Source organism: Mycteria americana, chromosome 6 (assembly GCF_035582795.1).
Source record: "Mycteria americana isolate JAX WOST 10 ecotype Jacksonville Zoo and Gardens chromosome 6, USCA_MyAme_1.0, whole genome shotgun sequence".
NCBI lineage: Eukaryota > Metazoa > Chordata > Aves > Ciconiiformes > Ciconiidae > Mycteria > Mycteria americana.
The window spans coordinates 32381689-32403996 of record NC_134370.1 but is presented as its reverse complement, the minus strand read 5'-3'; the positions used below and the strand labels follow the sequence as shown (position 1 = coordinate 32403996).

The 22308-nt window shown below is 44.8% G+C and overlaps 1 protein-coding gene across 7 annotated transcripts in view; it reads right to left on the bottom strand.

The window, feature by feature from the left end:
• Nucleotides 1-21949, bottom strand: part of GRID1 (glutamate ionotropic receptor delta type subunit 1) — a 563457-nt gene extending 541508 nt beyond the window's left edge. The window contains exons 1-2 of one of the 7 annotated variants that reach the window (XM_075505260.1): nt 21858-21949; nt 11531-11686 (exon numbers count right to left, since the gene is read on the bottom strand). Coding sequence is in view for 2 of the 7 variants with exons in the window: in XM_075505263.1 (XP_075361378.1) it covers nt 11531-11686; nt 13920-13998 (235 nt within the window). In the remaining 5 variants the exon portion in view is untranslated. The other 6 variants (XM_075505263.1, XM_075505257.1, XM_075505258.1 and 3 more) reach the window with 6 other exon arrangements.
• Nucleotides 21950-22308: the final 359 nt, after the last annotated feature.

Here is a 22308-nt window from a genome sequence, read left to right as displayed (position 1 = left end):
TAAAATAAAACAAAAAAGAGAGGAAGATTACCCGTCATATCAGTGAAAGCAGAATGACAGACTTAATTCTGTAATACAAACCCCAGGCTCACTGCAGCAGGTAACAGAGAGGAAGCTGCATGAAACTTAAAGGTTTCCACTGGCGGTCACCAGAAGGAGGTAAAAGTCTCCCAGAGACCCACATTTCATTTCCATAATGCAGTTCCACTTCTTTTAATGTAAATAGAAAAGACAAAACCTTAGTTTTCTCATGTAGATATAGCAACCATTTACAAACCTTAGAATATGCTCTGAAAAAACATCTGTGTACTGCTGCCAACAGATGTTGTCATCATGATGATTAAAATGCAGTGGAAATAGAATAATCCAGCAAATCACAAAAAGCATGTTCATAAAATCTATTGCATTGAGCAGTGGCAGGGAAGAGGGGAGTACGGGGGGAACACCATGCTGCCAAACAAGAGAAGGCAGGTAAAAAAGACATCAGAATTCAGAGAAATAATTTACATTTACAAACCTCATCATTCTACTTCCTAGTGAATCTGCTGTCCATATAAAATGGGGCACGGCTGGAAGTGAGGAGGTGGCTCTGAAAAGGACAACCACAGACGGGAAAGTATATGTCTCACCAGCTAGATGCCTTTGAGAAACTGTTTTAGTGAGAGTGAGTTTTAGTGAAGAACCCCAGGCATAAAGATACCGGCTACAACTGTATGGTCCTCAACTTGGCAATAAGACAGAACAAACCAAATGGATAACAGAAGGAAGCCCTTCCTGAGATAAATATTAGGTTACTGCAAAAAAATCTAATGAAAGACAGCAAAATGCCTTTTGAGAACTAGGATTGCAGATTTGATTCAAAAAGAATCAGGTATCACCAGTCATTGCATTGCCCAGATGACTCTGAGTTTTAGCTGACATTATGTTTTATTTTTAAGCAATGGTGTAAAAGCAAAGAGGACACGCCGTGGTCACAAAAATGTAAACTGCCCTCAACATATGACAAGGCATTAAGCCTTTAGAAACCCATTTGTGACTCAGTCTTGCCACACCAGTGCCACTGCCACGGGCAGAGAAGGGAAGGAAAGATGACCCCAGCCACCTGCTTTAAGAAGGCTGGCTCTAATCACGCCTGACAACAGCACTTCTGCTTGCCTGCGCAGCTGACTTTGTGAGTACCCATCTAGAGGCAAGGCAAGACCCCAATGGCTGCCGAAGCACTGTAACATATTTAATGGGTGCGCTAACTCGTGGCTGAGGACACAGTTTGTCTAGAGGACACAGTTTGTCTAGAAGCCTTGCTGCAAGACCTTCCTCCCAAGTGTTCCCTAAGACTTACCGCACACAGTCCATCAGCTCCCTTACAATTTGTTAGGTTTTTTTAAAAGAAAAACAAAAGTCCGTGTGGGCTGTACAACGCTTTAATCCAGATATAGGCACTCTCATTTCAAGCTGCCCTGGACAAGTGACTTTCTACAAGCAGAGGTTCAGTCAACCTCAACTTCTGCTAGACCATACCTTTCCCCATCTTGTCCTGTGAGCACACTTTGGAAACGCCTTTTCTTCTCTCAGGAAGGGAAATGCCTGCCACGGGCTGATTATTTGCAGACTGAGTACTTGCTAATGCTGTGGCACCCCTGCCCTTCTCCAGCCTCTTTAAAAATCCAGACCCATACCATGAAAGCATCTCGCTTAGACCAGAGGAAGTGCAAGCTTTTTCTGTTTCTGTTTGGGTCACTAAGTCCTACCTATATCAAAAACACTGTTACTTCCACAGTAACTGAAGTACTTCAGGACAAAAACAAGCTGAAAGAAAAGAAAAATAAAGCTTCAGTAAAAATAAACTTAAAGCAGATAATTGGGTTGTTCCTTTTTATTTTTTGTGCACTTCAACATCCTAGCCCTCTGTGTTTTGACCCTTGCAGACACCACATCCTAAGTTCCTTTTCTCTGAGCCTCTCAGATAACTGTTCTCATTCCAAATATATCCTCAAGTAGGATAGAAAATGGACAAAGCATTGGTCCTTTAGACTAAAATGCAGCTAATATTACCCACAAGACAATGCTCAATTTATACCAAAGTTTTCCTTGCAGTTCTAAAGCATTTTTTAAATAAATGTAAAATTAAGTCAAGGGTTTGCAAACACACGGAAGAGACACTGACAGGCTCTGTCTCCCGTAAACCAACTCCTCCTTCTGCCATCCCAAGTTTTACCTTTATCCAGGAGCAGAAAGGTTAAGAAAACAAAGGACTATGGAAATGCTGCTCTAGATCATTATACAGTTTCTCCACTGAAAGTATTACCAAGCAGCAAATAATTGGTGTTTCCTCAATATCAAGTAATGGTATAAAGTAGAGTAATTTACCTGCTGACAAAGACAATTCTCATTAACTTTACAAACATTCGCTTACATGGAGAATCCTTTTATTCACTTTCTAAATAAGAACAAACCAGATTGTCAATGAGATTTTGAGGATATTGAAAGTATTCCATCAGCAATGCTACTAGTTAAAATCTCAAAGACTCAGATAAGTAAGTTAAAAAGCAGAGGATTAAATGACTGGACTGAGAAACACAATGTATAATGAGAGCCTGAACCCACTGGGAGTTTTTGGTTTGAGCTCGTATTTTTTAAGAGAGAAAGTCATTTCTTAAATATGATTCTGTTGAATTTAGGGGAAAAAAAATTGTTTTCTTACTGTCCTTTTACTCCCTCTATGAAAGGTTGCTAAGGGAATGGTTCTCAGTAAGGTCAGGCAGTAGAAACCCTGCTGTGTGTTTTAATGCAGCCAAATACCACTTGAAATTAATGCCTCTTAGTTCTTTTTACCTTTAAGCACTGGCTGTTAGTGCTTTCCAGTATTAATTCTTACTGTGTATCTGAATATATAATATAATAGGCAAAAGGAAAAAAATGGACAGGCATCAAGATGCCGCAACGGGGTCAAAAGAGAAGAACTTCACAAAAGCAGAGCCAGGATAGACAGACTCTTTCTGAGAAGACAAACCTTTCAGGCTATAAAAAGCACTCCAAACCCACAAGCCTGAATGCAGTTTCAAGCACAGCAATCAGGTCTTCAAATTATAATTAAATGCAAGCTATTAGGGAAAACATAAAAGAAACCCTTTCAACATATTTCTCATTTCAGATATTTATTGCCTTAAAGTTATGTAAATGAAAGAAATCTTGGCATATTAGCATATCATTATGATCTGCCTTTGAAATTATTACAGATCTACATATGATATAAAATGAGCTTCTCCAAATGTTGCATGATAGTTAACAGTCTCACTCCAATTTTCTCATAGACAAGAATCCTAATACCAAAGAGCTACACTAAGGATCAGCATTAGCTGCTCCCTTTCCTCAGTGAAAGTGAAATGGAAAGAATTCTCAGGATGGCACCTAGATTTCAACTTCAGACCTGACACATTTTTGTGTAAGGTAGTCTGCAGAACTTGTATGTGCCCTGTGTGTAAAATGTTTCCTTCCTTGGTCTGAAACCTGGCCACTTTCAACAGGTTTCCAAATGGAAAGAACTACATAGCATTTCTGTATGTAAGAAAAATCACTGTAAGTTCTATTACATGACAAAAACCTGTCAAAATGCAAAATTGAACATGTAAGCCATTTTTCAAAATCATCAACTCAAATATCTGTAAATTATGGAAAAATCTCTTGCCAGAAAAGCAATAGCTGTGTGGGCCATTTTCATTCTAGCAGGGCACTTTCAGATAAACACAGACATCTGCTAAAAAAAAAAAAAAAAGTTTAATTTCATATAATTATAAGACTCACGCAGCAGTATGATTCCAACAATGCATTCTAGGTAAATTGAAAAAACACCTCTAAGCATAAGATGACAGAGACAAATAAAGACACAGCTGGAGTTCCCCTCAGAAGGAATTTATTATTAATAAAAGTATAAAAACATTTTGATATTTGCCTAAAAAATGAAGAAGAGTTTGACTATGGTTCCTCAGAAATGGCAAAAAGTTAAATCCAAAGTAACTATTTCAGCCACAGTCTTGGTGTGCTGTAGTTGTGTGGTGAAGCACTATTGTAGTTGTATATCTAGGCTTCGAGGCTGTGTTTTGTTTTCCTTCCAGTAAATAACTATGGTAAGCCATGAACAGTTTTAATAAATGTGATGATATCCCCTCTCTTCAAAGAATGTGTAGTTATACTCCTTTCACTGTATGGCTCAACCATAGCATGATAAATCACATCAAAATATTAAATTCATCTCATTCTGCAAGTACGAAGATGTAATTTAAAATGTAATACTTAGACAGTCAATCCTCTAATCATCTGTAGCTGGAAGATTCTGAACACAGAAAGGCTCAGGGCATTTTCCCTGCTGGACACGTTACAGTAAGTCTAGCAATTAAATTATTTGTATGCGGTATACGGGCATGCATGTATATGTATTTGCATATATACAGATTGTATTTCACAATGTAGGATCATTTTCTTTAGCCATTATTTTAACTAGATCAGGCTGAGGCGGTTTTGTATACTCATTTCACATTTACAGATCCTCCTCCACAGTAATGACTGAGAAAAGCTGCCACAGACAAACAAAGCACTCAGAAAATTATTTTCTTCAAGAAAAAAAAAATTAAAAAAGAGAAACAGAAATAAAATCTTTAACTCTGAAACACATTTGCTAATGTTTTTATGAACACTGCTTATTTCTGATCTTTTGGGATAATTTCTAGCATGCTAGTTAATGTTGTAGCATATTTCCTATCACGAAATCCTAGAATAAGAAACCCAACTGCAGCTCCTTGATAAATGAGCAGGATTGGCAGCAGGATCAGTGGGAAAGACCATTAGGTACTGAAAAAGAATTGTAGCCTAACCTGCAGCTGCTCTTGTGTATGAGACCCTTAAAACAGACAGGTCACTCACACCCAACTTGGAAATAAAGGTATTAGCAAGTCTGCATATTAGAAGAAAGAGAAAAAATTAGCTTAACCTGTTATGCAGAGGGAAGGAGTGAAAAAAATCTTTCAGACAAAATAAAAACCTTTTAACAACAAAGCATGAAAACAACAAGGGATTCCCCATCATCCCACAGCAAGTGGGGGCTGAGACACCTCCTGTGGCACACTGAGCATGCCACCTCCTCGTCACCAGCCTCCACAGACCTGGGGCTGGACTCTGTGCTCCAAACGGTCCCATCCACACTGTCGGTGTTTCCACAAAAAAAACCCTTACTACCTTGGGATGCTAAGCTGTGAGCCCACAGCAGGACCTCCTTCTCCTGACTCCTCACTGCCTGCTGCACCCCACTGCATGGCACTGTCTGGAGCTCGCTCCCCGGGCAGCTCAGCCCCAGCCTGAAATGCAAAAGCAGAGAACATGGCTGAGGTAGAATTAACCCCAGTACATCCTGTAAAAAAAACCAAGCTGTAGCAGGGATGTGTTTGAGTAGGACTGCCTTCCAAAAGTACAAAATATTTTGCACCTGCAGTTAAACTGTGACCAGAACCTGAATAGCTGTGCCTACAAAGTAACAAATCACAAGCAGAATGGAACAACAAAAAAAAAGGTGTATTTGGATGTTTGCCCACAGTCTGTAGCCTGCCTTCGTCCTCAGCACCAAACGGTCTCCTTTATGGGCTATTGACTCCTTTCCTTCCCACTGAAGACATCTGCAGGTCCCTGCTTTCAGCATAACAAAAACACAAGAATGGGAAGAGATGGACATTTTAATTTGCTGTTTTCTTTAGCTCTGTGAATCACTCTGGTTTATAATACACTGAGCCGTGCAACTATAGAGCATAAAAACACAAGCACAATGAGATGATAGTGTCACAGATGTCTTCACTGTGGTGGTCCTTAACAAGTCTTGGTCTGGTCTCAGAGAGCACAAGGAGGTAGAACTAAGCACATTCACCCCACTGAGCTTTTAACTGCAGCAGACTAGTAGAAAAAACGTATAGTTGCACAGCACGGCCTCTATGACCATGGGAGGGAACCCCTACCTACACTCTTTCCGGTTGTTTTTTAACAAGTGTTGAAAGCTCAGATTAAAACTAGAATAAATGTATGTAACTATGCCCTTTCTGGAGAGCTCAGAGTTCACCTGTCAAAAACTTCCAAACAAGACCCTGTATCCTGGTGAAAACTGTGTGAAATCTGTGTTCAAGCAAGCCGCAGAAGAGCAGATAAAGGTAAAGTTATGTGGCAATGAAAGACTCAAGAGAAACCATTGGAAAAAATTAATTGATACTATATTGATATAAACCAATCCTTTGCAATTCTGGCAGATGATAATTTTTTATTTTTTTATGTTTTGCATTAAAAATCTAAGTACAGCCTATGATTTCTAGCTAGGCACCAAATTCCCCAATCCCATGCAGTCAAATCAATAAAGCTTTGTTTTTAAATAAACTCATATTTTGTATATGCAATATTTTATGAATTTTCATCTTATTTTTTGTTTGCATTTGTTACGCTTCCCTGTCCTTTCTCTCTACTCTTCCATTCTGGTATTAAAACATCCTAACTCTAAAAACAACAACCTTCACTTCCAGGGCATGTGAAACTATAGCTCAACAAAATAAAATGTCTTACTCCGCATTTACACAAACACCTCTCTGACATAGCTTTATATGGTGCTGGATCTGGGCTTACGCAATGGCTAGGGGAGAGTTATCACCATGACCCAGGGGTATCTTTTCACGGTTGTTGTTAGGTCTTCCTCTTCTACGTGTAATAGCCACCTAAGTTTAAATTCTCCCAACAGAGAAAACAGTCCTTTACCTGAAGCCTGAATTCTGTATTTTGCCAAAACCAGGATGCAGCTTCTGGCCCATCTGTGGGTTTCTAGTCAGGGACACTTCCACTACCTTGAAATAGTGTCCCAGGTTTGTAAAAAGAGCTATACCTAAAAAACCCAAGCCACATGCACACACACAAGCATACAGTCACTCCACTACTCCACAGTTCCCTACCACTGGGCAATGCGCATACAACAAGTATAGCTCTGCTTGGGATTTTGGCTAGGCAAATAAATGCAAGACTAGCAATGGAGCTGCTGAGTTCCATTCTCCAGGTCTGTATTTCATCTTAATTATCTACACATTGATCTGCTTATACCTTCTCAACAAATAAAACTGTTAGAAAGCAACTGTGGTAGTAATTTGAAATATATGTGCTAAGCCAAGATCGTTCAAGAACTATGCCAAGTATGTATCGTTACCAAGTCCTACAGACTATATGATAAGAGATTAGATTGACTCAACGGTATGCAACACAGACATCCAAAAAATCAGCAGCTCTCTGTTGCCCTGAAACCACAGCAGCATACACGGGACTGACAATAAACCCATTTATGGAACACCGTTCTTGCTCTTGAATCACATTCTGATTTTCCAAATTTGTTCTGCTTTCCAGAGCTGACAGCATTTTAACATCAACAAGCACACATACAAGGGTGCTCAAATTAGAAACAATTCATTTGAAATTGCTATGCAGAGAGAACAGCAAGTTTCAGCTCCAGGAAAGTTCCATAGATGTGCAAGCATCATCCACTGAGAAACAGGGTTTTTAAGTTTCACAGTTTCTGAGTAACTATCTCCTTTGGATCCCTTCTCCAAAAAGCACTACAAAAGTTAAGTATTAGCTTTCCTATGCCCCAGTTTTGACCTACAGCTAACTATTCCCCCTCCAAAAGCAACATTTTAAAAACTTACATGTTAGTTTTGTTTGGTTTTTAGTTTAACCATGCCATCATGTTTTCAAGCCCAGCTAGAAGCTTGTTTGCCACCCCTATGTCATACACGAAGTCTCTTTTCAACACCAATGGCAGGCTCAAAAATCCCAATCTGAACTGAAAGCTTTAAAGTTTTTCTCATACCTTTGAGCTTATTTGAATCCTTGAATCACAAAAGGGTTACCACAATACCAGCTTAAATACACACCACACACAAACAAGAGCTTCTTATCTCACATCTCGATCGCTTAACAGAAACTGGGCACATAGCTCTTTTGGAAGCAAGGATATAATTTAACATCATGTTTGTGATTTGAGCTCGTTTCTTTAAATCATGTGAAAAGAGCAATGATTCCCCATGTATATTTTCTCCCATGACAGTCAGTGAAAAAACAATATTTCCCTCAAGTAATTGCCACATGTATAAAAGCAATATTCTACAAAATGCGACAACTGCTTGCAAGCGCAAACAGACAACAAAGTCCTATTTTATGTGTACACCAGAGTCTGTTTATTCTTTACTGTTACACCCGTTGCCACTGGAACTCCTGCCACCCACTTGCCACACTTTGTTATAGAATATGAGTTTGATGGGGCCAAACAATCTCTTTACTTATCAGCATAGCAGGATCTTATTTCTGCAATGTACATTAAAATGAAAGATAAGGATAGAACACAATTTACACTTTTTGTTAATTACTATTCTCTGGCACCCGACACAACTGTTAACACAAGTGTTCACCAAGTCTTTGAAGAAAAAGGATCTCTGAATTTTATTCACCTATTTCAGTCACCAGATACTATCACAATAGCGCCCTTCTCTCTCTAAAGCAAAGTCCCTAAAGCTTTTTTCCAAAATCTTATGACATGTCCCAGCACCTTCCAGCACTGAAACCTACTCCGTTTATGAAAGGCAAGGCATCTTTTGCTTGGCCTTTAGTTCTGCAAATGCACTGCCCTTACTGAGAAAACCCTACAGTTACTACTCTTCCGTGCTTCCTACCCCTGCACGAGTTCTCTAACTGCACAATAAATGCCAGGTCAAACACATGTTAAAAACTATCTCCATCAGTAAATAAAGTCTTGTTACTGTGTAATAGACCTTGTTACGTGGAGGGATGGCTTTCCATAATTTTACCAGCACAGTATCATTGAAATGAAGGTCCTTGCTTGCAGCACTCTTTAAAAAGGACTGAAGGAATAATTTACAATGTCATCTCACAAGACTGTGTACAAGACGGCTCAAATAAAAACAATATTTGTGATTGGTTTGATTGCATGAACTATTCTGGCGATAGTATCACAATGGTCTATTTTTATTCCGGATTGGCTTTTACTATAAAAAGTTCCATCGCTATGAAACTAATGCTTGCAACATTGATTTCCATGGCACTGCCTGGAAAGACAATGCAGAAGAATAATGTGGATGTCAGGGCACTTTACATAGCAGCAGTAAGACTCTGCAAGCAGTCAGGGCAGCGGATTTGCTCCAGGTTGTTTGGACTACTATACGCAATATTCTACTAAAATGAGCAGGACATCCATGCAGTGAGATACAATGAGATTTTTGAATAGTCAGAATGACACCAAGTAACACTGGGCAGAGAGGCACTGCTCAGTAAGAATACCCTGGCAACTTGTACGTCCTGTGGATCATTCTGTCAGTATGTTGTATAACAGTTTCAAAAGTAGGAAATTAAATCTTAAATAAAAAAAGACCTGACCTGAACCAACAGAGCAAGCCAGGAAATTGAGCAAAGTCTGATACTCTTCTCTTAGCTCTCACACTGTGGCAAGGTTTTACTCGTGGATAGGATCATTTTGTAGTCCTCCCAAAAGAAGACATATTGATATGCCTTAATGAAGTAGTGACAGAGAATAATTTCTCTTTGGAATTGAGAACATTCATCAACCGTTTCCTTAATTCTCCAGCATAGGATCAGTTCATCAAAGAGCAATTCTAATTGCAATGGACACATGAGCATATTGGAAGGGATAGGAAGACACATCTTTATTTACGTACATTCAGGTAGCACAAAGATTCTGTATCAAAAAGATTTAAAACCTGACCAGAGTCTTTTCTGTGGCTTCAGCATGGATTTGCAACAGAGAAATTTTATTTTCTTGGTAGTCTTCATACATGCAATATTAATCTTCAAGGTTAGCAAATAAACCAATTAAAAAAAAAAATCCTACTAGGTCAAGAAGAAACCTCCAGTTAGTCATGCTTTTCTGCTTTCCAACAAAACTGAGCAAAAGGACTCTGTCCACAAGACTGTCAGCTCAGATCCCAGGGCATTCTGGATAGTTTCATAAAGTTTTACTTCTGAGAGGAGACATTGTTGAAAGCAATTGTTCAGCCAGCCAACTACTGTCACTTCCATGAATATGAATAAGCTCCAATATAGGACACTGAGCTTTTGCAAATGTAAGAAGATCCAATTGTTCAGAGTTAATCTTTGCCAATAAATCAACTGCCATTATTTAGAGATTTTTATTTTCCTCTGGTGTCTGACTATGGGGGTGGAGTTTTGTTTTAAAGTCCCCTTCTTCCCATTTTCACAAAGATTTGCTTCATACTGCCTTGCTAAGCTTCCAGAGCAGCAGGAGGAATCCTATTGTTAATGGCATCAGGCCCTTGAAAAGGTACATATTGCTGTTTCTCCTGAATGTTCATGATATTAACTAGCACCTCCTCTGAGGAAAAAAGATAGCAGAAGAAATTGCTCAGAGTTCATGAAAATTAACATTTGGTGTAATTTTGTAGCCATAATTTGCATGTACACAACTTAGACATAAATACATATGGATTAATGCAAATTTTCATACAGGGAAAGATTCACTCTGTGCTCTGTAAAACTAAGGGTAAGGCTGGTGATGAATCATTTTTTAAATATTCTAGTCTGGGTATATAAATAGCTCTCTGTTTCTAGAATGATTACTACTGAAAAACACAGCTTCTGAAATAACCTAGGCCATAATTAACCTTAGCTTCATTAAATCACAAATAATATCTTTTTAAAGTCTTATGTGTAAAGGCAAGCTGATTAATTTAAACGTTTTCCTTTGCAAAAATCTAATTGAAATGATTTACCTACATAGCTACTTGTCAGACCTTGTAAACTCCGGGAGGGTTTTCAGCCGGCGACTCGGCTACCTTACCCTCTCCCAGCCCCCCGGGAGGGAGCTCCGCTCGCTCGGGGCCGCGCTGCCGCCGCTGGCCGCCCCAGCTCCGCTTCCCCTTGGGAGGCGCGGGGGCGGCCGCGCAGGGAGAGGTGCCGGCTTGTGCCCCGCCACCTCCCGCAGCCGTTCCCGCAAGCATCGAGTCCTCCTGCCCGGTCCCTCCGGGCGGGACCCCCTCGTCTGCCCTGCCCCGCCGCGTCCACGCGTGGGCTCTGCTGGGGGGACGGGGGCGGCGGTGGGGCCCGGCCTCCGCCCCGCAGCGCGGAGAGGGGAGGCGCTTGCCGATCCAGCAGCGGCCTGGAGCCCCCCTGCCCTGCCGGCTCTCCCGCGGCTGCCACCGCCAGCCTGGGCTGCCCTGCGCGGCACGGCTGGGCACGGCTGGGCCGGGCACGGCGCCGCAGCCGCCGCACCGCGCCCTCCTCCCCTTTCCTTGTAAGACAGCGCCAACCCCCGACCGAAGAAAAGTTTCCAGCCGAGCGCCAGGAGAGGTCCGGGCTGCCACCGGCGCTGGAGCCTCCTCCCCCGCAACGGGCCGGGCCGGGGGCGGGCGGCTCTCAGCCCCGTCCCGTCCCGGCGCCCAGCCCCTCCGCGCCGTGGGTGCCGCCCCGGGGCGCTCACCTTCCTGCACCGCATGGAAGGGGTTGTTGGCCTCTATGAGCTTGATGGAGTAAGTGATTTTCTCGCTCTGGAGGATGTCGTCATTGAGGTTCAGATCCGACACCGCCTGCTTGAACACCTCGTCGTCCTTGGCAGCATTGCCTTCGAAAATGGCACCTGCGGGGAGGAAGGCGGCAGAGGGTGAGGAGGGCTCGCCCCCGCTCCTCACCGGCTCGGCCCGCCCGCTCGCCGCACCAGAACCCCCGCTCCTCCCTGGGCCGTGCAAAGCCCGGGCCGGCTCGCAGGGGTGCCAGGCGGGGCAGCTCCGGGGCCACCAGGTAGCCGCGGTGCCGGGACCCACGCGTGGGCGGCCGCCGCTGGCTGCGCGGCCTCGCCCCGGGCACGGGGAAGCGCAACCCTCCTCCCGGCCACTTCTGCTCCACCGGCATTAACGGAGCCCTGAACCGGGGCCACGCCGGGGTGCGGGACTCGCTTTGCCAGTGACGGGAAAGGGATCGGGCGTGGGAATTGAACCAACTTTTTGCTCGCTGCTTCGCTGCTGCCTGGGTTGCTGCCTTTCGGGCAGCGGTTTTACTGAGGCTAACGCGTGCACACGAACGTGAAGTCAGGATTTGCGTCCAGTAACCTGGAAGCTTTAATTTCACTGTCCTGTTTATGCAGTTAACGTGAAAACATCTGGCGATGCGTGTTACATAAGATCCCCTCTCTACGGAGCGTGTGTGTGCCCACGCCAGGCTTACTGCCCTGCTCTACGCCGCGGTGGGAGATCTTTAGTGCTGGCAGCAAGGAGGAAAGAAAACGTTATCTCCCAGCCTGGAGAAGTCCTGCTGATTCACACCGTGCGTGCCTGTGGCTGGAGCCTCCGTGCACTGCCCGTGTGGAATCACAGCTCTGCACGCAGCATCTCTCCCCTCCGGCCCACCGGACCGCTATTTCTGCGAGGAGTTAGTTAGCGAACACCACTCGGGTTGAAGTTCGTGCGGGGAAAAGCCGAGGTGACACCGTCCACCCGCAGGAGAAGCGGGGCCGAGGGGGAGAGCCGCGGAGGCTGTTCCGCCCCCCACGCCCCCCGGCCCGGGTACTGCCCCCCGGCGGCCCCACCGCCTCCCTGCCTCCCCGCGGGGCTGGCCCCGGTGCCGCCGGGGTCTGCCCAGCCCTGGGGAGCGCCCCCGGGCCGGAGTCCCCCGCTGCGGTCAGGGCTGACCCCGTCTCCTTAATGGCTCCGCAATGCTGTCTGCCTTGGCTGCGCCCCCAGGCTCCGGAGGCGAGCGGCGCCGACCGGAGCCTCCTCCGCCGGCCCCGGAGCCGCTGCAGCCGCCTCACGGGGCTGCCGCCCCTGCCGGGAAACTTGTTACAGGGCCGGTCCCCCTCTCCCCTTCCCCGCCCCGGGTCGACACGGGACTTTGCTCCCGTCCCCGCGGAGCCTCCCCTCGTCAGGATCGCTCCCGCCCGGCCCCCTCCTTTTTTCGATCTCCCATCCTCCCCAAAAGGCTGGTGGGAATTACGGCTCTTCATTTCCCGGCCGTACTCCCGTCTCCTCCTCTATCATCCTCCACAAGTGATTCTCTCCCCCCTCTCCGCCCCTAAACATCCTCATTTTCGTTCCTGCTGCTACCTTTCAACACCAGCCAAAAGGTGACTGCAGAGCCTTGCTTTTGCTTGCCAGGCTTCCCACGGACATCACCGTGCCTTGCTCCCAGAAGCCATAAAAGTTCACATCAGCCTTTCCTTTACCTCTTATTCATCCCTCTTCCTCCCACTGCTGATCCAGCCTTCTTGCTGCCCAGGGGTTTTAATGAGATCTTATTCAAACCACAACAGTTGCGCGCACGGACACACACACACACAGAGCCGCTGCAAATCTCGCCTTTCTAACCCTTTCCCAGCCAAGTTCCCCCCCCCGCGTTCCGGCTCGGCTGACACCTGCTACGGCAGGGGATGGAAACCAGGGGGTTATCTCCCCGAAAGTTTCCCCTACGAGCACGTTCAGATTATGCCTCTCTCCTGCTCGGGTGTTGGGGGCGGTTGTTTGTTTTCGGTGGCGAGGAGGCCGGGGGCGGGGGGAGAAAGCCTTTCCACGCAAACAGGTCCAAGCACAGGCTCCCCAGCCACACGGGAGACCGCTGCGGCGGCCCCAGCTGGTCCCCCGCCCCGCGCCCGGCTCCGCAGCCCGGCCCGGCCCGGCCCGGCCCGGCGCACGGCCGGCATTTCGCCCCTAACTTTACAATCGGGGGGGATTCAGCTGCTTTTCTCCCCTCCCTCCTCCTGCCTCTCCGCGGAGTTGGGTTCAGCCGCTGCCTGTGACATTACCGCCGTTAAACGAGACGCTCCCTTCATTTATTTATTTATCTACCGCGTCCCTCTCCAACCCCCCCGCTCCCTCTCTTACCAATGTGGATGATGGAGTCCGCCCGCACCGAAACGCACTGAAATATCCAGGGGAAAAGCCAGAGCATCAACACTTCCATTTCCAGCCTCTCGCACAGCACATCAGCCCGGGTTTGGTGGAGAGACAGACAGGGGAAAGAAGAAAAAAGGCGCAAGGGCAGGTGGAGCGAGGCAGCGGGCGCGGGGGGAGATGCCCAGACACCCCCCTTAGAAAAAAACCCCAGATTCCCCCAGCACCCCAAGAATCTTCCAAGATTGAGGAAAACGGGCGATGGGGAGAGAAAAAAAAGCCGGGGCTAAAGCCGCACGGAGGTAGATCCCGGGTTGGCAGGCGGCGCGGCGGAGCCTCCAGCGCTCGGTGTGTGCCGGGGCGCCGGCAGACCGCGAACTGCGGAGCGGCCCCCCCGCCGCCGCCGCCGCCGCCGCCCGCCCCCCGCGCCACGTGACTGCGGAGCCTCGGCGCTCGGTGCCGCCGGGGCACGGCGCGGCGGCGGGCGCGGGCAGCGGGGCGCCCGGGCGGGCGTTTCGGAGGGCAGTTGGCAGCTCCGCGAGGAAGCGGGATGGCTGCGCGAGAACAGGGACAATAATTGCAATTAAATATATTTGGATATATCCAGAATTTGAGAGAGATATCTTTCATATGTATATAACGTGCGTATGTCTCCCGCGGGAAAGGGGCAGGGGCCGCCGCTCCAAGCGCAGGGGGCAGAGGAGGGGTTCTCGGCAGCTCCTCGGTTGCCGGGCGCAGGCTCTTCCGCGGGGCGGCAGCCCCTGCCGGGAGGGCGCCCGGCGCCCTGCATTGCGCGGCTTCCCGCAGCCCCCGCCCGGCCCGGGGCGAGACCGGCGCGGCGCGGCTCGGCACTACGCGGCGCGGCGGGACGCCCCCGGAGGTAAGGGCGCGGGGCCGCGCCTGCTGCCGCTCGCCCAACTTCGGCGGCCGGGGGCGGCGCGGGGACACCGCGCCGAGGTGGGGGAGATGCCCCTTCCTCCTTCCGCACGCTCGGGCCCGGGACGTGATCGGCGTTTGACGAGCGAAAGGGAAATGCGAGATTTTTACCCCCGCGCTGGAGGCAAGGGGGTGGGCGAGAAAAGCGGTACAGCAAAACCGGTTCTTGTTTTGTTTTGTTCTAGCTTTCAGTGAAATCTAATTCATAAATTGGACATGCTCAGGCTCAGAAGACTAATTCATCCCCTAAAACAAACGCATCAGTGATTGCAGGCACCCAAACGTGACAAGCGTCTCAATATACCAAGGATCCAGAGAAAACAAATTCATTCAGGAGCCCGAAACGTAATTAAAATACTGCCAAGAAAATGAGTTGAGAGCAGGATGTTACCAAGATTATGAAGTTGCCGCGGCGCTGAGGCGCGGACCGCCGTAGCGGTACATATAGATAATGTCAGCATTGGGAGGACAGCAGGCAGAGCGATTCCTGGAGGTCGCCGTCTTTTAAGCGCAAGTCTGTCTAGTAACGGAGCGCTGGGGCCGGCTCCTGCTCCCGGGGAGGTAACGCCAGAGCTCAGAGACGCGGCGGGGGAAGGATCAGGCCACCGCCTGCTTAACCCCGGGAGTCAGGCCACAGAGGGCTTCCGAGGGGCGGCTCCGGGGCAAATGCCCGAAGGGTCTGTTTCCCCCGTCCTTACACCAGCACTGCCATGTAATTTCAGCGCACTTTTTATAACCATCACCTGTACATGCGCTACTAAATTCTCCAGCTACTTCGCAGTCCTTGCTTGCATGAGAGATTGCTGCAATGTAATTATTTAATAGAGAAAACATTTTTTTCATGCAGAGCCCAGTACGGCAAAAACCGCTTAATGCTAAGGAGCAGCAAATATAGATAAGCTCTACAGTGGCAGGGGAGGGAACACAGCATAGACAGAGCAGAGTGAAAGGGAAGGAAGCCGAAATGGAAATGATATGAACAAGAATCCCTGTTGATCCACATGCGTCAACAGCCTACTAGTCAGTGGTAGTTACAAGCACAGCTTTTGAACAGGGAAAAGTGGGGGTAAATAAAACAAGATATACTCTTTAAAAATAAATCACTTGTTAACTACTCTTACTTACAGTCTTTGTCTTAAATATGCCATTTTACACCGATCAATACAGAATGATATATACTGTATGCTGTATTTCTTGTAATAAAAACACTTAATCCGGATAATTGGCTTCTGGGACAAAGATCAATAGAAATGTTCCTTATTTGACTACGTTAGCAAGTCAAAATTAATTCTAATTTACATTTGCTTCAAATCAATATGCACTTAGTGACTTACACAGGCTCTTTAAAAAGTTAAGCACCTATATTGACCACAGTCATATATATGTCAGTAACAAGTACATGTGTGGGAATTAGAGAGGGGGGAAGTGTTATCACAGAACCAATTTCTGACTTCCATAGAGGAAAGGAGGTTAAATTTATTTGTGTTCGAAAAGTGCTTTGGCATCCTAGCCTGAAACCTGTAGAAATATGCGGCTATTAACCCCGTGGTTTATGCAGGCATCCAAACACCAGTCCGTTAGACTCCAAGCACTTGGGAGCAGGCTTGCCTCTTACTTAAGTTTGTACAGTGAGGTCTTGACCTCAGCTGGGACGCCCCTGGCTATTTTAATAATAGTGAAATAGTAATAGAAAATATATTAATAATCAAAACCCAGTGAATTGGACAAGTTACAAAATTTCCTGTGAAATGCATGAGCAAACACTCCGCATGCAGAAAAGGATCCAGTCCCAGACAAGAGGGGGAAAAAAGGACAGGAGCCCAGAATACTATAAGACAGACCAGCTGAAACAGGCCCCAAAAAAGGGCAGAAGGCTATTTGTCACAGCCAGAGGACAGCAGCAAATGAGGACAGTGCCTAGAAGAAATCTCAAATGCCATAAAACCCGATTTGTAACATGCAAAGTACAGTGAGATCTAAATGGATCCACCACACCAAAGAGAACTGCAACTTCAGTAGCATCTCTGCAAGATGGAGAGTTGCAGCATCAAAACTTCATTGTGTCTGGTTTTAAGCTTGATTTAAGTCAGGCTGCATTACCTTTTCTTTCACATTATCTGCATTATCTTTTCTTTCTCTTCCCCCTCTACTCTTTTTTTTTTTTTTAACTTTAGCTTAGATTATGTTTTTGTAATACTTACTCCTTCGTCTATTATTTCTCTCCTCCCAAAAAAGCTACCGATATTGCATTTCTAAGTATAAATGAGAGCGCTCATTTCAATTCTGCCATTCATCGTTTGCCATTGGAAGAGTGCTGACGTTTTGCGGTGGGTGTACATTGTTTAGATGCAGCAGTCAGCACTAAAAGGCTAATCCATTTGCCAACATTTTGCGTGTTAAGAGTGTTATAAGTCACCATGATATTCCATCATCATTGTGTAGGGAACAACTCATTACACATTATTACATAAGGTACCACTGGATTTACACTACCAATGGAAGAATGACATCTCATTAGAAATATGCAAGGTAAATACCCAACTTCAGTGACAGTCACTATTCAAAGTTCAACTCCGTGGCAACAGATGCAATTCTATGCACATCTCTAACAGCTCTATTACCTTTGCAAACCACTGTGGTGATTTTAAGCTAACCTATCATGAGCTATTGCTGTGCTTATTTCTGTTGTCAGAACCAACGTGGTATGAAACCTGTACCCAATGGGGTTTGCTACCACAAGAGACTGGCTTGAGCAAGGCTCTGAAAATGACATTGCAATCAGAAACGTAGAACATCCTAGAAAGGTGAACTGAAAGGCTTGTGCATTGCCACGCTCAGAGCCTTGCACCCAGGGCTCTGTCCGTCTGTGCTGCCACAACAAGAACAAGGCACATTTTGAAAGACATCACCAGAACTATGGCTGCAGGATATGCCTGGATCTGGAAAGCCCCTCACGTTTACTGAACATTTACAAAGCTGCTTTGGAAGCTGGAGCTCTGCGAGACCAGAACATTGAGACTTTTACCATATCATAGCCTATGCTCAGAATAAATGGCGTGCTTTAAGATTCAGCATTTCGCCTGTCGTCTTCTAACTTCCACCCATTTACTATAGCTAAGCTGAGGCTTCCCCACATAAAAATTGGGACAATGTTAAGTGCTTAAAACAGTGTGAGAAACGTTGTAGGGAAATTACAGTTCTTTTTTGGGAAGGGGAAGAAGAGAAAAAAAGACTCAGAGTCTGGGTAGTTTAGACAGGGGAAATAACCTTCTGCAAAGCTACCCCTAGAGTTTTCTCAAGAATCTTTATCTGTAGCAGGGTGAGGGGGGTGGTGGTGATTCTCTAGTCCCCCTGACAGCACAAATCCATAATTGCCTATGCATTTACCCCTAGCTAAGACAAGAGCTAGCGCCTAAAATATGTGTGTGTATATCTGCGTGTGTACATCTAGCAATGATTATTATTCCCTCTGAAAGTGAATGGAACCTCCTCTGTATCAGTTATACAGGTATAAAGATGCAGCAAATATCTCCAGTTGTTAGTTGCTCAGTCTATGGAGTTGGAAGAATGAAAACAAAAAGTAATGAAAAAAGATTCTAATACATAGCATGGTAACACTCCCTCCTTCCCCAATAGCCAAAGACGTCTACAGGTAACACACACACACAGGTCAAATTTCATTGCATTTTAGAATAAGAAATTTAACAGCTCTGCTTCTGTTTGGAAATAGTAATGCAAAAACTCAAACCTACTATATATTCCTAACTTTGTGGGTGTTTATGTTTAAAAAGTTATCTGATTGTCATTCTCCTGTGGTGACAGCTCGAGGTTTCAGTTCCTTTACTGAAGCTTCCTTTAGCTTATTGAAACCTTCTTTTCTCTTTTCATGGTTGATAGCATAGTATGATAATTTTCCAGGAGTAATGGACTAGAGTCTCTCTGCAAGAAGAGGCTGCTGAATTACAGAGTTCTTTGTGGGACAGTTGACATTCTTGATTAATTTGTTGTGTGCCTCCTGACAATCTGAAACTTTGCTACAGTTAATGCTTTATTTGGATTGACATGTCTTTTAAGATGCCATGAAGAAGGCAAGCACTATTATTTCCAGATTTTACCTGATTTAATTCAGCAGAGTACACACAGCCTAGATTTGATTTAATTCATACTTATGTTCGCTTAATTCCATCAGTTCAATATCTGTTGCATCTTGATAAGATTCATATTTACTTCCCTACTCCTCTCTTCCAACTGTGCCTTTTCACGCCCTATTTCTCTTTAACAGGACTTTTCTTTACAATAGACAAGAGCCTATATAGGCTTTTCCAGCCTCCCACATTTTCATAGTTGCATAAATGCACTCTTAATGTAGTCCAAGTCAAGCTGTATCAGTGTTGGTAAATTTAATCTCTATCTTGGCATTTGGATTTAATAAACACTTTGATTCAGAAGAAACTCAAAAGGAATCTGTTTATTCACAACATTTTAATACCACCAATATGTATTTTATGGAGAGCTCTAACACACAGGTGGCCAAAGAATCCTTTGTCATCACCATTTGGGATGCAAGTGTAACTCATAGTTACAGGAAAAACCCTTTCTCCTTCACTGCTAAGCAAGCTCCTTGTCATTATATCCACTGGACACTAACTGGAAAAGGCTAAACTCTGTAAGCTTGTTTTCCTGAGCAGGTATCCTTTTTTGTTTGTTTTGTTTTTTAAAAAAAAGGGAACAAAGTAGGTATGGTTGCCATCTTTGTTACAATACAGATACATAAGGATGTGAACTCCCCAAGTAAAAATGTTTATTAATTATTCATAATTTAATAGTACCCCTATCAAGATAATCTCTGAACTAACTTCACTGGCACTCATCTGAGGGGGGAAAAAGATTTACAAGATTCTCCACCAAACAGATAAAATTCCCTGCAGGGGAACTCCTGCTCCCAGGTGTTAAGGCAGACAAGAGAGTAGAAATGATACTGCATCCATTGTCCAACTGGTTACAAGTTATTCAAAAACATCTTGCATGCCTCTTATTGATCCATCCACATTGCACATACTGTCCAGTTTCATAAGCTGGTCCACGACCTGCCTATTACAGATGATGAGACATTGCTAAGACAGCTGTCCTCTGCCTCACAGCAACCCAAAGAGGCAAATTCAAAAAGGAAAACCAAAACAAGAAAACCCCCAGATCTCATTACTTGTGTTACCACCATAAATACATACTGACTGATCTCACACTTTCTCATGTAATAAGAGGCCAAGAATGACACCAGCATTGGATAGATACTTCATTGCGAATACATTTCCCAGTACTCCCACTATTATAAAACTTACCAACACTTGACCGTAAGAATATATCCGTGCTTTGTTAGAATTGATTGAAACTGCAGGGTGGGTATGTCAACCAGAGGAAAAAGCAAGTTACTAGAAGTTATCCTGCAGTTCACTTCAGTTGGCTGAAGACTCTGGAGAAATCATATTCTTGCTATTTCTCACTTTATCCATCTAGACATTAACAAAACCAGTAAAATAGATGCTGCTGCGTGGTGAAGCAGATAGCCAGAAAAGTCTGAACACGTACATTTGAAAAGTTCTGCCCTCCAGCCAAGACATAGTAACCGATCTTGTGTTTGTTCCTACTTCACTGCAAATTCCACTGAGAAGTGATGTAAGCAGAAAGATTTTACTACAAGCCAGGAACTTGAACACTGCCCTTTGCTGCATCTCAGGCAAAGAATAGGGACCTTTCCAGTTGTCAGGCACTCAGTCCTTTGCCGCTACTAAATACTGATGCAGTTTGTATGTGCAGAGCCCTTTAAAAGCCTCACAATGGAAAGTACTCTAAGTGGAAACTAATTTTACCTTTAAGAAAACCTGGTCTTTTTCAACAGTCCATTCTAAACCACATTATATTTAATGACTATCTCACAATGGGCCACTTCTCCCAGCTGGTAAGGTCTCTCTTTTGACTTGCAGTGCTGTGTCATGGAGTATTTTTTTTTTTCCCCAGTATGTTTTTGCAACATCTACTTCCCAGCCATTTGTACAAACAAGGGCATATTTGCCTTTTTAGTGACTCTATTAGCATTAATGGAAGTCACACACACAGAGCAGGAGAGAATATATTCTCCCAGTTATCTATGTTGTCTTCAGGAAAAGGTTGCCAGTCATGGAGTTCATAATTCATACTCATGTTTCCAGGAAGGGATGAAATGAAGATTTTATAACAGAAACATCAGCTTGACTCTCATTGTATGCCTGACTTCAAAATTTATCCTAGCAAAGCCTTTGCTTATTGTATTTCTGTCTCAGAGGAAAGGAAAAAAAAAAAATCAAGCCAACTAGTATGGTAAACTGTCATGGTATTTCTTAAATTTCCTACTCAAAAAAGGGGATCTTTTTTTAAAGGCAGTGCAATCCAGCCATTGGAGCAGAGGGATCATGATTCCTGGGCTCCATTCCCACCGCAGTCACCGATTCATTTCATGACTAATTGAGTGGACTGTTGCATGAACACTGCATTCAGTTCTCAATTTAAGGGTGAACAAGAACATCAAGTTCCTTTCCTCAGTTACTGCCCTCAGTCAGCTGTCCTACTTCTCTAGGAGGCATAAGGGAAACATGGTAGGTTTATTTTTGGCTAGTCAAACAGGTAATTCTGAGTAATTTCAAGTTTGTAAATCATACAGAGACTAGAAAAAGTTTTCTCATATTTAAAATAATTTCAAACAGAAAATGCTTTGTGTGGTCCTTGGGACGAGCCCATTCCATGGGGCTGAGTCTGGATGCAAATATTCAGTATCCAAGCTCCGTTGTTGACCTGAGTGACAGGACTTCAGCTGTCTTATGATTTTTTTCTTTCAATTTTTTAAACGGGGTGGGGGGGGAACTGGCCAGGGGACGACACCTTATATTGAGACAGGTAGGAAAAGCTGAGACAGATAGGAAAAGACAAGCCCACACAGAACTACAAGCTGGTTATACCCACTTCTTGGTTACATTCAAGTCACTTCTTCAATTCTGCTGGAGTAGGCACCCAAACTAGGTCTCCCACCTGAGAAAGGGGTGTCCTGATGACTAGGTGTTGTGGAAGGAGCGGGGGAAGAATATACACCTCTTTTGAGAAAGAGAGAAAAAAAAACCCACCTTGAAATATTTCCATATGGCCTGGTGAGAAAGGAGGAGAGCAGAGAAAAAGAAAAGCACATCGCTTCCTTCCTACTTCTACACTGTAGAGGACATTTGTGTGTACAAACGGAGTAGGAGCTTTCTAACCCAGGTTTCCCTGTGTCAAGAAGTTTGTTCATGTCAGGTTGATTTTCTGTGGGCATTTTATGCTGCTCCTGCCTATGAACACACCATCATTCACAACCTTTCCAATGGTTTAAGTCACACAAGCCACATCTTAGTGGCACCTCATCCCTTCACCACCTATCCAT